The sequence below is a fragment of the Bidens hawaiensis genome, unplaced genomic scaffold (assembly GCF_021521415.1).
Source record: "Bidens hawaiensis isolate Kalapana, Puna unplaced genomic scaffold, B.hawaiensis_p1.1 tig00034667_1, whole genome shotgun sequence".
NCBI classification, from domain to species: Eukaryota; Viridiplantae; Streptophyta; class Magnoliopsida; order Asterales; family Asteraceae; genus Bidens; species Bidens hawaiensis.
Window position 1 is genome coordinate 165,711 of NW_027496014.1, and position 16,790 is coordinate 182,500.

Here is a 16,790-nt window from a genome sequence, read left to right on the forward strand (position 1 = left end):
CACAAAATAAGGTAAAATTAAGCCAAATAATTGTTGAAAACAGGAGAGCAGTCAACAAAAGAAACATCTTAAAGTTGTGTGTAGAACATCTTAATGCAAGACTTGTTCAGGCATCTATTATGAGCTGCAAAATTAACTGGGATGAATCACAAAACCTGCCTTCTTGATAAATGATTTCAGTCAGCTAACGGGTCACCTTGGAACCGATAAACCCAGCTCTAGTTCAAAGAAAAAGAACCCATATCAGATGCGGATACGACCCTCTATGCAGTCATATTACAATCAAATATTTCAAGATCATGCAAAAAAGTGTTTAAAAAATCTACTTTTGGATCCATATAAATGGTTTGACTTCCTAACACTTGTGAACATCAATAAGCATTAATTATATATAATCCAAGTAGGGTTCCGTCTTATTAGCATGATGAAGCAAGCCCGTCTCTAATAACAGCATAATGTATCACGTTCCATCAAAATTATCTGAGGAAAACGAGAATCTCGTGTTACTATAAATACTCTCTTTCACCATGAATGCAAATATTTGTAGATTTATATTATTTCTGCAATTATGCTGTTACAAGTTCAAATAACAAGGAGCCTGCTTTCAAATAAATCACAAAGGTTCAACAAAAAGTTCACATTTCATGATCAAGATAAGTAACGGTTTTGCAAATCAATAAACGAGTAAAGTTCCTTGCTATTAGCATCATGACTTGAGCCCACCTTTACAAACAGCAAAATGTATCACGATCCATCAAACGCATCTGGGAAAACGAGAATTCTTGTTACTATATACTCTAGTTTCAGCTAATTGAGCACAAATACGTGTGTTGCAGCAAGACTTCAAATTATAACTATCCAACTATATCACAAATTAAATATGCATCCAACAGGTAAACGACCACAAAACCACAACGTAAGTCAATGTATTAAAACGATAAGGTTAAAATACCAACAAAATGAACACTAGTGAAGGAAAACTCTTATCAAATCTTTGTGCTTTGGCATAAAATAGCAAACAAATCATAACCAAACACTCAAAATGTTCCTCTCGTTGAATTGTGCCCAGAGTCTATTATTAATCCTATAACTTTTAATTTGGTAAATACTCATACTTGACACGAACATAGGTCTTGTAAATCCCAGTTCATTTCTTTCATGCATTGAGAAAATTATGTGCCTGCAGGAACCAAACTCCAGTCAGATACCTGATCAATGCATCCTCTCACACTCTATATACTAAATCAACTAGAAAACGTGTTTCTAGATTCTCTGACACACAAGAATTTGAACTACTCGTCTTCTTAATATAAACAAGTGTTTATGTTCTGGTTTGAGCATGACCAAGTATCATATTCTTACTTCTATACCATATATAGTTATTATTATCATCATCATCAAAAAAGCACAAACGCACTAAGCTTGGCGAAGTAGGAATCCAAATGATGCACACTACTCTCATAATGCACATTTAGTATAGAAAATGACAAAAAAAAAATTATGCCGTGTCATTTAGGTTAAGACATGCAACGCACTAGTTTCATATAGCTTACACACACAAAGAAACACACAAGCATTTTCACACGCATCAAAGAATCATGTCCACAGCAATGCAATGATTCGATTCAAATCCAACAAACACAATGCAGCAAGTGAGAAAACATATTATCATGAACACAACTTATAAAAGCAACACACGGATCACATGGGAGAAGTTGTGACTCACAGTAAAATAACACAAAACATATTAGAGGCCAGGTGAGGTACGGCAGAGTGTACCCTGTGAAAGAGATCTGCAACTCCTTGAACTAGTGCTCAAGCAGAATATCAATCTTGCTGCAGCAACTGCATTGTGTAGGGGCAACAGTGACTGCACACATCCAAGTTCCGATGGACACCTACCAAATACATCATCACAAACTCTTTAATATTAAGCATTTGCAATCTACTGATCGGCAGAAACGATTCATAATCCCTTAGATTAAAATCAACCACAACTAGAGATGCAAACGAGGCAAGCTGCTCATCAGCTACTCGTTAAAGGCCTGAGTCGAGCTGAGTTTAAACAAGCTTGAGCCTAAAATTAAGCTTGTTTAGTAAACAAGCCGAAGCCCAAGTTTCACTTGCTGAGCTCGAGCCAGATTGTGTGCCTAAACAAGCCTATTACGTATAGATTTTTATATAACATGTTAAATATATAGCTTTATAATAGTGAGTAAATAACATTTATTATGATGGGTGAGCGAAAACTGAACGGTTAACCAAAAACGACAAAACTGAACCAAAATTTACAGAATACCGCGAAAACCGAATTAAATGAAAATTGGTTATGGGTTTTTCTGTACCCTCGGTTAACCGAAATTAACCGAACCGTACCATTCATATTTCCATATGTTTCTAGCTTCAATAAAAACTAAAATTAAAAGTATATAGAAAAATAAATAAAACAACTAATAAATAATAAACGAGCCAAGCTGACAATTAAACTCCCAAGAAATTAACAAGTAAAATGATTATACCTTGAGATTGAAAATCGAGGAAGCGGTGAGGCGGTTGGAAGATTAAACTTTGGTGACGAAGGTGCAGATTTGGGAACAGAGGCAGACTTGAATGCTGATTTGAGATTGGAAATTGAAGCTTTGTTCATCAACCTGTTGCACCTTGAAGCCATTATCGCCACAGATCTGACTGTCAATTGGATTGATTGGTTGTGATTTTAGGGTTTAGGGTTTTATGGTTAGCGGACGGACGTTATCAAGTTGCCTATCGGGTGTTATGTGTGCGGACAAGATCCGACCCGATTGAAATGACCGCGACTTGTGCGGAGCTACTCGAGTAGCTCTAGCTTAGCCTTATCATCAAATAAAGCTCGTTTAGTTATCGAGCTCGAGCCTTGGGTAAAAAGCTTGTTTAGGTTTGTTGAGTATTAACGAACTTTGTGTGTTATGAAGCTTGACCTTTTTGGGGCTTTGGTGTGATCATTTTATACTGCACTGGGATGTAAACGAGTCGAGCTACTCAAGATCGACTTGTGAAAAAGCTCGATCGAGCCGAGCTTAAGCAAGCTCAAGCCCGATTTCAAGCTTAAAAGTAAGCTCGTTTAGTAAACGAGCCTACCATTTATATAATTTTTTAAAATATTTTTAATAATATTAATTAATATATATGATGTTATGAAAAAATAACTAAAAATAATTAAATAAAAACATATTATTTTATACACAAAATTATAATTGAATATATATATATATATAAATATACAAAACTAGTTAATAAATAGTAAACGAGCTGAGCTCGAGCTCCATATAAGTTAAATGAGCCTAGTCGAGCTCGGGCTCAGTTCGACTCGTTTGCACCCCTACACTGCACAACTGAGCTCGAGTTGAGCTCTAGGTCATTAAAGGTACTACACGAGCTTGAGCAACATGTATGGTTTAATAAATAAATAATAAATTAGTCGCGTCAGAGCTTAAAAACAACTCGCAAGCCGAGTTCGAGCTTTAGAGAATGAGTTTGAAATGAACCGAGCTCGAGCTCTAGTAAGTCAAAATACGCCGAGCTCAAGCTAGGCTCGTATACACCTCTACGTGACTCCAACAAAGAATTATATTAGGCGAGTTGTTAATTGTTAATTACGGCAACATGATGAGCTATAAAAATCGTCTATACTCTGTACTTTATTTATTTACAATGAAACTAATTTATAAAATCAGTTACTTTTGTTTAGCATGTAGTCTTTGTTTATGGCTCCATGTCGCATGTTTCAAACTAGCATCGAAGTTATCTATCGAATACGATATTGTCTTTAGGATATCTACAATGGGTTTTTGTCGACCTATATGACACCTGAAAAGCGCCTCACGCCGCTACACATTTTAAAAAAATGGGCCTTGCTCCTATGTTATCCAAGAACGACTTACCCCACTCTTCAATCCCACTCTCCTAAACATATATGTATTTTAAATTTTTGTTTAAACATTATCTTAAACCCATAGAAGCCCAATACCGGAATTAAAAAATACAATTCAAACTAAATTCGTCTGAGTAGCTCGATTCTAGATCCAAAGGAAGCGAATCACTTTAATGTCTTCACCTATTCGTCTATTGTTTTAACTTATGTAGGAGAATACCCCTTATGCCAAACTCCTCAAATTCTCCAACATATTGTGAGAATGACTACTTGCTTTATTAATACCATTTTCTTCCTTCAACAACATGGGATTTCAATTTTTTTTTCTCTTTTTTCTAATAATTCAAAATTTACTCGATTATAAAACTTTTAAAGAAGGTTGAAATTCAAAAAATTACAATTTATGTGGTCGTGAAAACATACACACAAAATTTCAAATCTTAACATGTATGGTTTGTTCTTGTAACCTACTTGTTCTAATGTTTCTCACTAGGTTCGGTCCTATCAAATGTGATGTTTATTCCTACAAGGTCAAACACTTAAAATAATAATAATAAAATAATGGTAAAAACACTTTAATCGGTTCAACCCAACCTGACCCGTATTAATCACTGGATCCGTATTCATGTTTTTTTTTTAATGTTAAGAAAAGAATAAATTAAATGAACCCACTACAAGTAAACCCCACAAAGAAACCCACTGGACCCATCTTCCTCTCCCGGGTCGAAAACCCGAAGAAATATCCGACTCCATAGACGGACTATACCTAAAATTCGGGTTCGACCCGTATAAATTCTGCACCCCCATAATATCATCCATTTTAAGATCCACTTTCCGAGTCCGCGGACCCAAACTCGGGTACATAACCGCTTCCTTAACCGAAGAATGAGCCAACCCGAGCACATGCCCGATTTCATGAGTTGCGACCGACTCCAAATCGACGGCCACGCTTGATTGGCTCATTTTTAAATCAACGGCCCATGTTTCCGCTTCGTCCAAGTGGAGCCTACCATTTTTGGGCGAGAAAGCGTGGGCCAGCACCCCTAAAATCCCGTCAAATGGGACACCGTCCCCATGGTCCCCTTCATAAAACCCGATCTTTATATCCGCTTTTCGATAATCATCCACCTCATTAAAGTCCACGGGGATCGTCGCCGCCCACCGGGCAAACGCCCGTTGGAACGCAATTCGTATGTCGGTAAAACTAAGGTAATCTATCATATGACTCTCCGAAAAAGCATAAGTCAACGTCAACGTCTCGTTTTTCGTGCGTTTTGGCCACCTTGGCTCCCCGCTAAAATACGCGTAATGTTTACTCACGTGGAAATCATTACTATAAATATGCTTTCGAAAAATATTATCCGAGACGCCACACCGTGGCGACATTATCTCGGTAACCGTGTCGGGATCGAGTTTTCCCGTCACTGGTAACCCGAGTTTCGTTTTGTAGGTTAATACCGCGGTCTCAAGAGTGTCGTCAAACACGTCAGTAAAATTTTTGGCCCCGTTAAGGTAACCGAACCGATGGAAGTACCGTTTGAGCTCGGACATGCCGGGTAAGTTAGCGCCTTTGCCAGCATCGGTGAACTTCGAAAACTCTTGCCATTTGTTGATCTTGGAGAGGTCTTTGATGGCTAAGTTTGGTGAAGGTGATGGAGGAACAGTTCTGGCGGGAAAAATGCATGGGATAATATTAGAGAGGAAGAAAAACACGACATAACAGAAAAACCTGTGCATGGCGGTTTTTTCAGTTTTGTTTTAGGGTATGGTACGTTTTGTTTATATATATGCTTAGGTACAAGGTAACGTACAACTTTTGCCATATGATGTACAAAGCTATTGCAAAGGTGTTTTTAAATTGGTTATTATTATTATTATTATTATTATTATTAAAGATAAATGTTAATCTTGCTCTATTTTGCATCAAAAATTATAATTAAACTATTTTTTTTATCAGGTTTGAACATGAGGTGGGCTCTTTTAACGATTAAAATCAAAATAAAATAGCCATGTGATTGAAGAATTATAACATTTATATGTTTTTTTTACTATTAACATTTGTGATGATTAATATTTACTTGTTAATATACTTATACCATATTAATTTTATTGTTAGAATTATGTGTACGTAATATTGTCAAAAGTATAGTGGAAAAAGGAAAGGACGGTTTTTGGTTATATACTAGTATTATCGTCATTGGCAGATGGGTTTATGTGTTTTTTTCTTAATACTGGTCTTATATTGAACGGCTGTATATACAACACCTAATGAACAACGCATATGTCTTATATGGTAATTGGTATTAAGATTTGTTCCAAAGTTTAAACGATTCTTGTTAAGAACTAATTACCCGATGATTTTCTTTGTTCTTATCGTATAATTAGATATACCATAGTTTTTTTTATTGCGTTTATACAAGTAATGATGCATATTAGACAATATTAATATACGTTAAATTGTGGATAGTTTCAAGGTTATGAAGTGACCGAAATTTGGTGACAACCCTAATTACAAAGGTTGCGTTGTGAGGGTTGGACAAATTGAATGCAACAAAGAAAAGCAGTGGAGAAAGTTAAGAAGATTCTTTGATTATAAACCTTGCAATTTTCAATATTCTTACCAACTTTCATGGGTGCATGCGGGTTGGGTCAACCACTTGGGTGGGATTCTGTTTCGATTTATTTTTTATCAATATAAACGTGAATTATTGGGTTTATGATTCTACTTAATTAATCTTAATCTTAAATTTTATTTTAAAAATATATATAAATAAAACATTTAAAAGCTCTCTGGTTGTTTCTCACCTTTTTTTTAAGCCATTAAATTGCTTTATTTAACCCGAATTCACATGTACAGGGTAGCCCTTATGTAAGGCCTTGATCCCGATGCTCTACATTGGATGTCGGATTTATTTATAAACACAGTTCTTAAATATCATAGTGAATTAAAACTTTCGCCGAATAATTAAAAGCCAACCATTCAATACAAAGCATTCAAATTTTGTCTTTAAACATAGCATAAAACATCATAACACTTCTTCTCCAGATGCCACCCTCTTCAGATCATGTCATGTGCCCCTTTAAGCCAGCTATTTTATCCTATTTGCCTGTGTGCATACTAAAAGTCTGCTATACTGAGCGAGTTCTAGTTAATCATGCAACATACGCTACATTCACATACTTGTATATACGCATCCGTAGATACATAATACATACTTAACGTACTTACTTTATTCATACATACTTACGTACATTTATACTTTACTACTTTCATACTTTCATTCTTTTTTTCTTTAACTTATTAATACATACATAATTATCTCTACGTTTTAAAGAGTATTTCGCCCCAACTTCCTCGAATATTATTAGTGTTCGGCTCCTTTCTGACTCGGATATTATTAGGGTCCGGTTCCCTTCTGTTCGTACCATACAACCATACACACTTTGCCATACAAACATACATACTGTTAGTTATATATTTTCATATACCTCTACGTACATGCCCTTAACTCTTTCTATAACATTCAAGTATCATTTACAAACATTCATATATAATACACTTACCACTTAAGGTAAGTGTGTTAACTAAACACATAGGAGTATGCACACATCCCCGAAAAAATAACAGAGAAAGGGGGCTAGAAATTCACCTGGATCCTGTTCCTCTCGAAGTTGACGGTCACACCTCTTTTCAGCTGGGCACGGTTAACTGTGTAACATATTATAAGCATCACTTAACTACTCCTAATTGTCACACCCCAACCTAAGGCGGAAATGCTGGGGCGTGAAACTAATCAAGTGGAGCTTTCTCCACCACAGTCAAACTTCATGGTCCTCCAAGAAATTGCATCACGATACAACCATTCATCTTCAATCATATTCCTCTTATCTCCAACTCCTCCAAACTCCACAAACTTTCGCTTTCCACCGCCTCTTTCTTTATCAAACTCCATCGCCTCTCGAGGACTCGCAACTTCTCTCTCCTCCTTCAAACAAACTCTGACAGAACGGGGGTGCTCAAGACGTGGATCCATGTCCGGAATGAAAGACTCAATTGCATAAACGGGATGACATGGATCAATGAGACCGTCTTGACCACTCGGTTGTCTCATGGATTTAGCAATATAAGTGACACTATCGTCGCCGGCTCTAAGGGTGATATTACCATCAAATACATCAACGAGTGCCTTAGAAGTACGCAAAAATGGATGACCTAAAATAATAGGAACTCTCTCATCGGCCTCCATATCTAAAACTGTGACAATCGTCAATTTCAGGTTAACTCCGTTAACTCAACTCCGTCAATTTAAACTTAAAGATCACTGAATCTATAACGCACACCTCATTACATTTAAACTAGGGTTTAAATGACGCTTGACACTTACTACATGTGTAGTCTTTTGGAAATTGCACCGAAACGCAAACGAGTTGACGCAAACAATTGGTGAATAAACGAAAAACGTCAAAACAATAATTATGTGATAATTATGTGTTAGACTTATGTGTTATGTGATAACATTGTTATAAACGTTAACTCAATGTGCTAAAACTAGTTATTTAAGCTAGAAAAATATAAACTAGAAGTTGAGGGACTAAAGTGTAACATGTTATTATTATTAATAAATATAAACCCTAACCCTCCTCCCTCTCCCTCTTCCCAAAACCGACGGCCAGCCCCCCTTCCCCCTCCTCACGATCGGCTCACACACACACACATATCTTTTGGTTTTTGATCTTGTTTTTCACAATTGAAGCCTCCTACACCCGATTCTAGTCATCTTCTACATTCCTCTTGCTTATTTTTGTGCTTTTGAAGGTATAATTATAAACCCTAAAATCTGGAAATTTCATATATTGTGTTCATATGATCTTTGTTTGATTTGATGATGTATTGATGATGATTTGATAACTAGAATTGATATTATTACATGTTAATTGTTGTGTCTTTGATTTTGAGATCAAATAAAACCCTAACCATGTATGTATGGTGTAATTGATATGCATGGATGATGGTTATGGTGTCTAGAATGTTATATGAACGGATTATGGTCCATAGATAATTAATATATTGAGTTTGGATGCAAACAGTTTCTGGACAGATTGTGTTGCTGATGTTCAATTGACTGTAACGGGGTGTAAAAGTGAAAATTGGTTGAGATTATTGATACTACAGTAAACTAGGATGAGTCTAGTTTCTAAAGAATGTAAATTTGCAATTTTTGGACGTGTAAAAGTTAACCTTTATGATTTTACAAAAACGTTGTGTAAAGCTGAGTTGTTAGACCTGCTGTTAGGTTGTTTTGTAAATGTTATATCTCATGAACTACGAGACCAATTGGGTTGGTTCCACTTCTGAAAGTTGACTTGTTGAGTTAGGAACCTAACCCAAGTGGTCTTGCAATTATTGGATTTTTCGTTTAACGGGAATTTCAAATAACATTCTGTTGCGCATGAATTTGACTGTTATGAGTTTGCAGTAATGATTTGATTACTGTGAGAAACCTAAGACATATATGCTTTTGTGATGATTTTTGGTAAATTAATTGTGATGCTATGATCGGTGGGATAGACTAGTTTTTCAAGTAGAATTCTGTCGTTAAGAAACTAGTTGCTGAATTTTGTGAAAGTTGCATGAAACAACGTGATTGCTAATTTATTATCGTGTTTTGACCAAAATGCCCTTACGGGGAATAATTGCTAATTGATTGTCATGATTTGACCAAATTGCCCTCGTGGGGAATAATTGTTAGTTAATTGTTATGTGTTGATCAAATTGCCCTTACGGGGAGTAATTGCTAGTGATGTACATTATGAATACATGACAAATAAATAATTGCTCACACATGTAACGTATCACAAATACACTTGTTAAAGTCACACACGATTCACAAACGAAACACGAAACATGTTGTGTGCATAGGTATTATGTGCCGAGTCTAGAGACTCGATAATAGTTCCGACACTTAGAAAAATCTATTTGTTGTTTTAGAACGCTAGAGAGAGTTTTTCTGTGACGCGCATCCTTTGGTGAATTATTTTGGGAATATTTCGCAAACAGTGAGTTCACTTACCCCTTTTAAACTGTTTTCAAACGCTTTTCACTTGGGGGAGATAACATACTCCGAAAACGCATTTAAGATTTTGTTAATATAGATTATATATCACTTATAAAGACTAAGTGGCAAACGCGATAACTAAAGTCCTTCATTCACATCGAACCGTCTAATATTGGATAATAGCGAGTCATTGTTGAGTAGTACTACTGGGTTTGACAAACCCCACCCAACGCTAAACTCGACTGGAGGTCGAGTGGGTGTAATCTTGGCTAAACACATACCATGGTCGGGATAGACCTGGTGGCAAGGCAAATGATAAACAGTCAGCTTCGGTGTCGAACACTTAGTAATACTTGTTTTATAGGCTAGCTACCTATAGATATATAATTGACATAGCACTATCTGGTAACGCAAAACGCTGAACGCTAAACACAAAACGCTGAACGCTAAACGCAAAACGCTGAACGCAAACGTAACGCTTTATTGATATAAGCTTGTGAACTCACCAACCCCGTGTTGACACTTTTAGTATGTTATTCTCAGGTAGCCGAGGCGGGCGCGCGGTATAGGATCATGCATTGCTTGAAAACGCTTTTGTTATGCAAACTATCTTAAAACTGTTATCATTGGGTTTAAGTCGTCCTCCAGCAGGTTGTGAGTCGAGCCAAGTGGCGGCACGACCCGTGAGTGAAAACGGGAACAAATGGAGGAAAATGGCATCTTCATTAGCACCTTGCAAATTGAACGTCCTAAGCGCACGGGTGAGACTGTTGATGTGCGCTGGTGTATCCTCATCGTCACGGCCATGGAATAAGTTACTCTGGATGAGATTGGTTATGACATAAGAAGGAATCTGCCAGGAATTTGAGTTATCGATTGCTGGGGTGATGATGGGCGAGTGATCTCGGTGAAACCCTCGAAAGCTTGTTGGTAAACGGTTCGGTTGTCGGCCATTTAAATATCGGGAATGGTTTTGGGGCTCGACGGCGGTGAACTGTGTGGTGATGTCTTCGGTGGAGAATCTATGGTGATCGGTGAACTAACTTCTGACTTTAACGGAAGTGGCCCTTGCGAACGAAGATGTGGCATAAACCTGAAAAGCACACAAGACCAAATCATAGACTCTATTTAAAAACAAAAATAAAATCAAAACAAATAAAATAAACTAAACTTAAAATTAAACTAAAATTAATTAAACTCCTACGACTCAAAAGACAAACAAAACAAGTAGCACGTATGTAGCAGATAAATCTAATCAAAGCTAATAACGCAATCGCCAAAAGTCCCCGGCAACGGCGCCAAAAACTTGATGTGCTAAAAGTAGTTATATAAAAACATGCTAATCTAGACACTAAGTAATAAATTCTAGACTCTTAAACTTAACTAAACTACTAACCGGCAAGTGAACCGGTCGACTCTAGTACAGCTAAGTAAGTCCGGATATCGAACCCACAAGACTCTTTAAATTACGTTTACTAGCTAATTAGACTCGACTACAAAACACGACTTATTATTTATATTTGTTTAAGGGGTTTTTATTTAAAATACTAAATTAATACTATAATTAAAACAATTAAGAAAACAAGTAAATTAAACGAAAACAAAGTTTGTTATGAAAATAAGATGATGATGAGAAAACTACCTAGGCTAGACTCCCATAAATTTCGGTAATGAATTGACTCGGGAAAATATTTAGTTATGGACTAGGATCGTAAAATAGACACTTAAAAGAAAAACCAAATAGGATCCCTGACCCTTCTCAAGAGAAAACCTATGGATTTCTAACAAGTTTTAACGCACACCAGTATTAAAAATCAAGTTCGCTTACGGTCACCCAATTGTTTACAATTTAGTTCCTTTATACGAAATTCTACCTTACAGCGCGGAATTTAAAGGCAGTTTAATATATCGAATTGATTCAATAGACAATAATTAAATAATCAAACCTAGACGGATTCCTTACGAAAAACTAAACTAGCAAGATCAAATAATAAAGATCTATCGATAACCTAGCACCTTACAGCTATTTAGGTTAGCAGCACACTTAGGTTTATTTGATTAAATAGTATTATTCCTATGATCTTATTCGAAATTAATCACAAAATAATCAAAAACACAAAGTAATTGACCTAATAGCAACCTATCATAATGACAAACAATAATCAAGGTAACTATGGAATAATAACAATTAATCAAACAATCCTAAATATCCATACGCATCAATTTAATATAAGTAAACCTTTTACTAAACCATGAAAACCATAACGCAAATAAATCCCAAATCAAAACAAACGTCAACAAAGGTTCATCATAAGCCTAGGCAATCTATAATGTTTAGCCTAGCATCTTAAAATCAAACAAAACAATAATAAATGAAATCATGACGAAATAAATAAGAACGGAAGATTAAAGGCGATAAAACCCGTGGTCTTCTTTCTTGAATGATAAGCACTTCGCCGGCTGATTCCTAGCCTTCAAACCCACCAAATATTGCAATCCTAAGCTCCAGGAAACTCCAAATTCGGCTATGGTTCGCAGGGTATGCTCAGGATAAAGTTTAGGGGTGTTTAAATAGGTTTCCTGGGCCCAAAACTGATAAAAAACGAAGAAAATACGCGAAACGGGGTGCGGCGGGATTTGGCCTCCTGGTCGCGCGGCGCTCCGGATGAGGGGGGCTGACCGGTCCAGTTCGTTTCCTGATGCGGTCTGGTTCAATTCTGATGCGGTCCGGTTCACCGGTTTGGCTTGTTTTAGCTCTTTTTTCGCCCTTTTTAACCATGAACAAGTCTCGAAACCTACATTATTCAAATATGTTAGTAATATACAAATTCTAATAAAAACCAAATGGAAACTAATAAAATATTATATTAAATATACAAGGGAATTATATATATTTAGGATCATATCAATTGCTCGCAGCTCAAAGATACTATCATGCATATAATGTGACAATATCTAAGTAATTATTTTATTGAAAATAAATACACACAATATCCAAATATAACAAACATTTTAAATACATGAATGTAAGCTCAAATAATGATTATCTTGTTTATATCCTAAGGTCTTGTCTAAGTATCCAACTTCAATCTTCAATACAAAGCGTCCTGCATATGCATAGAAAATGGAGTTTGTCAACAACACATGTTGAGTGAGATGATTACCAAATTTTGACACAACAACAATATATATAATAGATAAATGATAAGTGTTAAAAGCGCAAACCAATATATGTGGTAATAATCAATCAAACCTTAACAAACCATGTAGATAACCAAATCGTGCTAGTGTGCAAATGAATCGTTGCCAAGCGAATCGGGCATTGATTACAATGACTAAAATTGTCGTTTTACCTTCGCTAAGGGAATCGGGCTCCGGTTACTAAGACAGTTGTATGAGCATACTAATTAGAATCCAAGACTTGATAGAATACAAACACACTTAAACAAATAGCAATTAGCAAATAGCATTTAATTGATACAACACACAATGATCATTTTTGCGATTGTTTGAGATATATATACGATAGAAAATATGAATAATACGCCCCAAAATGTTTGAAAACAGTATATCAAAAGGAGAATGATCAAACTCACCTTAGATTAATGACAAGCGATTAATAAATTCGATTAACGAACTACGAATAAGCGAGTTGTCCACTACACGTCAAATGTTATGAACAATTTAGAATCTGATCTTTTAGGATATGATAATATAAGTAAAAACGACTTGTTGCCACTGGAATCAATCCAAACGGACGTTTAGAATTCAGGTTATGTTTGTTTTAAGATTTAAGCGAGCTGGTACTGACCAGAATTCGAACAGCGAGTCTGAAGTCGGGTTTTTGTCAGTAGCCTTAAAATTATGTTACGAGAATAAAAGTCTTCTGGACCGAACGTTGAATCCGACCAGAAGTATGAGAAAACGTTAAGTCAAACTAGTTGACTATTTTGCCCTTTAACGAATTTTAAACGATTTGACCAGTCAACACCCTTCAACCACTGAAATTGATTGATAACGTTATTGACTAGGGAATGTATATGAATGATTTATATGTTTACAACTTACCCTGAAAGTGAAAGAATCAAGAGAAACGAAGAGTCAAAGGTCCACATGTATGCAAAGTCAACCGTTTATGAGTGTATCTTTAATAATAATGGAAAAACCGAAGAAGATTGGTGATGAACAGATGGAGGACGGCTGGAGTAGGTGAGTTAGGGTTTAGGGATGATTTGTGGCAGAGAATATATGATATGTTTATATATGATTCACTAAAACGAACTAAATATGGTAACCTACTCGTTTTAGAACCAGATGGGCCTTTAATGATCAAATCAACATTATAATCTGTAAAATTCGTTCTTGAACAAGGGGTAATGCATATGGACATGTTTCTAGGCTAGGTTAGTTTTCTTGGGGCTTAAAACACTCGATTTATGCCAAAAATAAGTGATTTTGGGCCAAAAACGAACTAGGAAACAACTAAAAACGATAACGATATGTGCAGCATCACCAAGGCGGCCAAGGAAACCTCCGGCCGCACGGCACTCCGGGAGAGAAAGGGAAATATTTCAATTTTGGCAATATTGGTCATTGAATTTCTAAAATTGGTTAAATAATGAATCTTTTAAAGCTAAAATAAGAAATGAACAACTTGGAGAAAATAAAGGGTATAAATTGAAAATGAAAAACTTTAATACTTATAAATACTTGATTTTAATTAATAATAAATATCTAAAAATGTTTCGTTCGGGTTAAACGTAAACAAATACGAGTTTGAAAAATCCAAGATGTTACAGTCTCCCCTACTTTAGGGAATTTCGTCCCAAAATTAAAGAAAACCAAAACATCATTGTTTTGAAAACAATTTACACTTTTAAGGAAAATATCATAACATGGAACTTTAAATAACCGAAGCAACGCTTCAAATGACAATCTGATAAGCGCACTCATATATAGGATCATCCTATATATGTACCAGCGACGTATCAACCATGTCCTTATCATCTCGTCATTCGTACCATTACCTTAGGTTCTAAATCATGACACACAATTGTACGTATTATGATTTTCATGCGAGGACTTTGGTAATTACGTGACGACCCATAATTACTTAGATCGTCGGATGGTCCGCATAATCCGTTTCATCATGTGGGCTATAAAATATTTAAAACCATCATTTTGAAGGAAGCAAACATTTTGATTATTTAACTATATATTAAGAAGATAATTAATAAATATTCGTGTTTGATTAATTAAATATGATAAGATAAGTTCTAAAATATCTTTTGCTTATGAAGGAAACAAATTTCATGAAATAAGTGTTACTCATGAATCTGACCAACTTTCATGGGTGCATGCGGGTTGGGTCAACCACTTGGGTGGGATTCTGTTTCGATTTGTTTTTAATCAATATAAACGTGAATTATTGGGTTTATGATTCTGCTTAATTAATCTTAATCTTAAATTTTATTTTAGAAAATATATATAAACGAAACATTTAAAAGTTCTCTGGTTGTTTCTCACCTTCTTTTAAGCCATCAAATTACTTTATTTAACCCAAATTCACATGTACGGGGTAGCCTTTATGTAAGGCCCTGATCCCGATGCCCTATATTGGGTGTTGGATTTATTCATAAACACAGTTCTTAAATATCATAGTGAATTAAAACTTTCGCCGAATAATTAAAAGCCAACCATTCAATACAAAACATTCAAATTTTGTCTTTAAACATAGCATAAAACATCATAACACTTCTTCTCCAGATGCCACCCTCTTCAGATCATGTCATGTGCCCCTTTAAGCCAGCTGCTTTATCCTATTTGCCTACGTGCACACTAAAAGTCTGCTATAGTGAGCGAGTTCTAGTTAATCATGCAACATACGCTACATTCACATACTTGCATATACGCATCCGTAGATACATAATACATACTTAACCTACTTACTTTTATTCTTACATACTTACGTACATTTATACTTTTCTACTTTCATTCTTTTTTTCTTTAACCTATTAATACATACATAATTATCTCTACGTTTTAAAGAGTATTTCGCCCCAACTTCCTCGGATATTATTCATGTTCAGCTCCTTTCTGACTCGTATATTATTAGGGTTCGGTTCCCTTCTGTTCGTACCATACAACCATACACACTTTGCCATACAAACATATATACTGTTAGTTATATATTTTCATATACCTCTACGTACATGCCCTTAACTCTTTCTATAACATTCAAGTATCATTTATAAACATTCATATATAATACACTTACCACTTAAGGTAAGTGTGTTAACTAAACACATAGGAGTATGCACACATCCTTGAAAAAATAACAGATAAAGGGGGCTAGAAATTCACCTGGATCCTGTTCCTCTCGAAGTTGACGGTCACACCTCTTTTTGGCTGGGCACGGTTAACTGTGTAACATATTACAAGCATCACATAACCACTCCTAATTAGATCATATTTCTAGGTTGGTGAAGCCCCTAACAAACGGGGGTAGGGGGGCAGCACCCCTGGCAGCAGGGTCCTAGGGGCGGCAGCCCCTAGCAGGATCCAAGGGGCATAGCGGATTACAAGCATATGTCATCTTACTTTCCACATGTCTCTCCATGTCATCTTGTTGTTCAACAAGTGTCGTCCACGTTAGCAGGGTGCGACATGTGGAATCCGCTATTTGAGATAGAGAATTCCTGGGGTTGTGACACGCATCCGATTGGTAAAAAGAGTTTTCGGGTGGTGGTAAAAGGAGTTTGTGTAATCTGCTATCTCAAATAGCGGATTCCACATGCCACACCCCACAAATGTCGATGACACTT

General features: G+C 35.9%; 1 protein-coding gene and 1 pseudogene across 8 annotated transcripts; both read right to left on the reverse strand.

The window, feature by feature from the left end:
* Positions 1-84: 84 nt before the first annotated feature.
* LOC143586468 (protein NONRESPONDING TO OXYLIPINS 2, mitochondrial-like) lies at positions 85-2,692 on the reverse strand. 8 transcript variants are annotated; one of them, XM_077068011.1, is made up of 4 exons: positions 2,520-2,692; positions 1,780-1,898; positions 724-764; positions 127-218 (listed from the first exon to the last, which is right to left on the reverse strand). In XM_077068011.1, the coding sequence occupies exons 1-3, from the start codon at positions 2,669-2,671 to the stop codon at positions 745-747; spliced, it is 291 nt and encodes a 96-aa protein (XP_076924126.1). In that variant the 5' UTR covers positions 2,672-2,692; the 3' UTR covers positions 127-218; positions 724-744. The 8 variants fall into 8 exon arrangements, with proteins under 8 accessions (XP_076924123.1, XP_076924124.1, XP_076924126.1 ...); XM_077068008.1 differs by lacking the exon at positions 724-764 and having other exon boundaries at positions 85-218; positions 1,727-1,898; XM_077068009.1 differs by lacking the exon at positions 724-764 and having other exon boundaries at positions 103-218.
* Positions 2,693-4,552: 1,860 nt separating this feature from the next.
* On the reverse strand, positions 4,553-5,648 carry LOC143586471 (metalloendoproteinase 1-MMP pseudogene; annotated as a pseudogene).
* Positions 5,649-16,790: the final 11,142 nt, after the last annotated feature.

Coding starts and splice junctions, on each gene's coding strand:
- LOC143586468 (XM_077068008.1), bottom strand. CDS start 2,671: ATGGCTTCAAGGTGCAACAGGTTGATGAACAAAGCTTCAATTTCCAAT. Junction 1,899..2,519: donor CCTCGATTTTCAATCTCAAG/GTATAATCATTT, acceptor TGTATTTGGTAG/GTGTCCATCGGAACTTGGAT.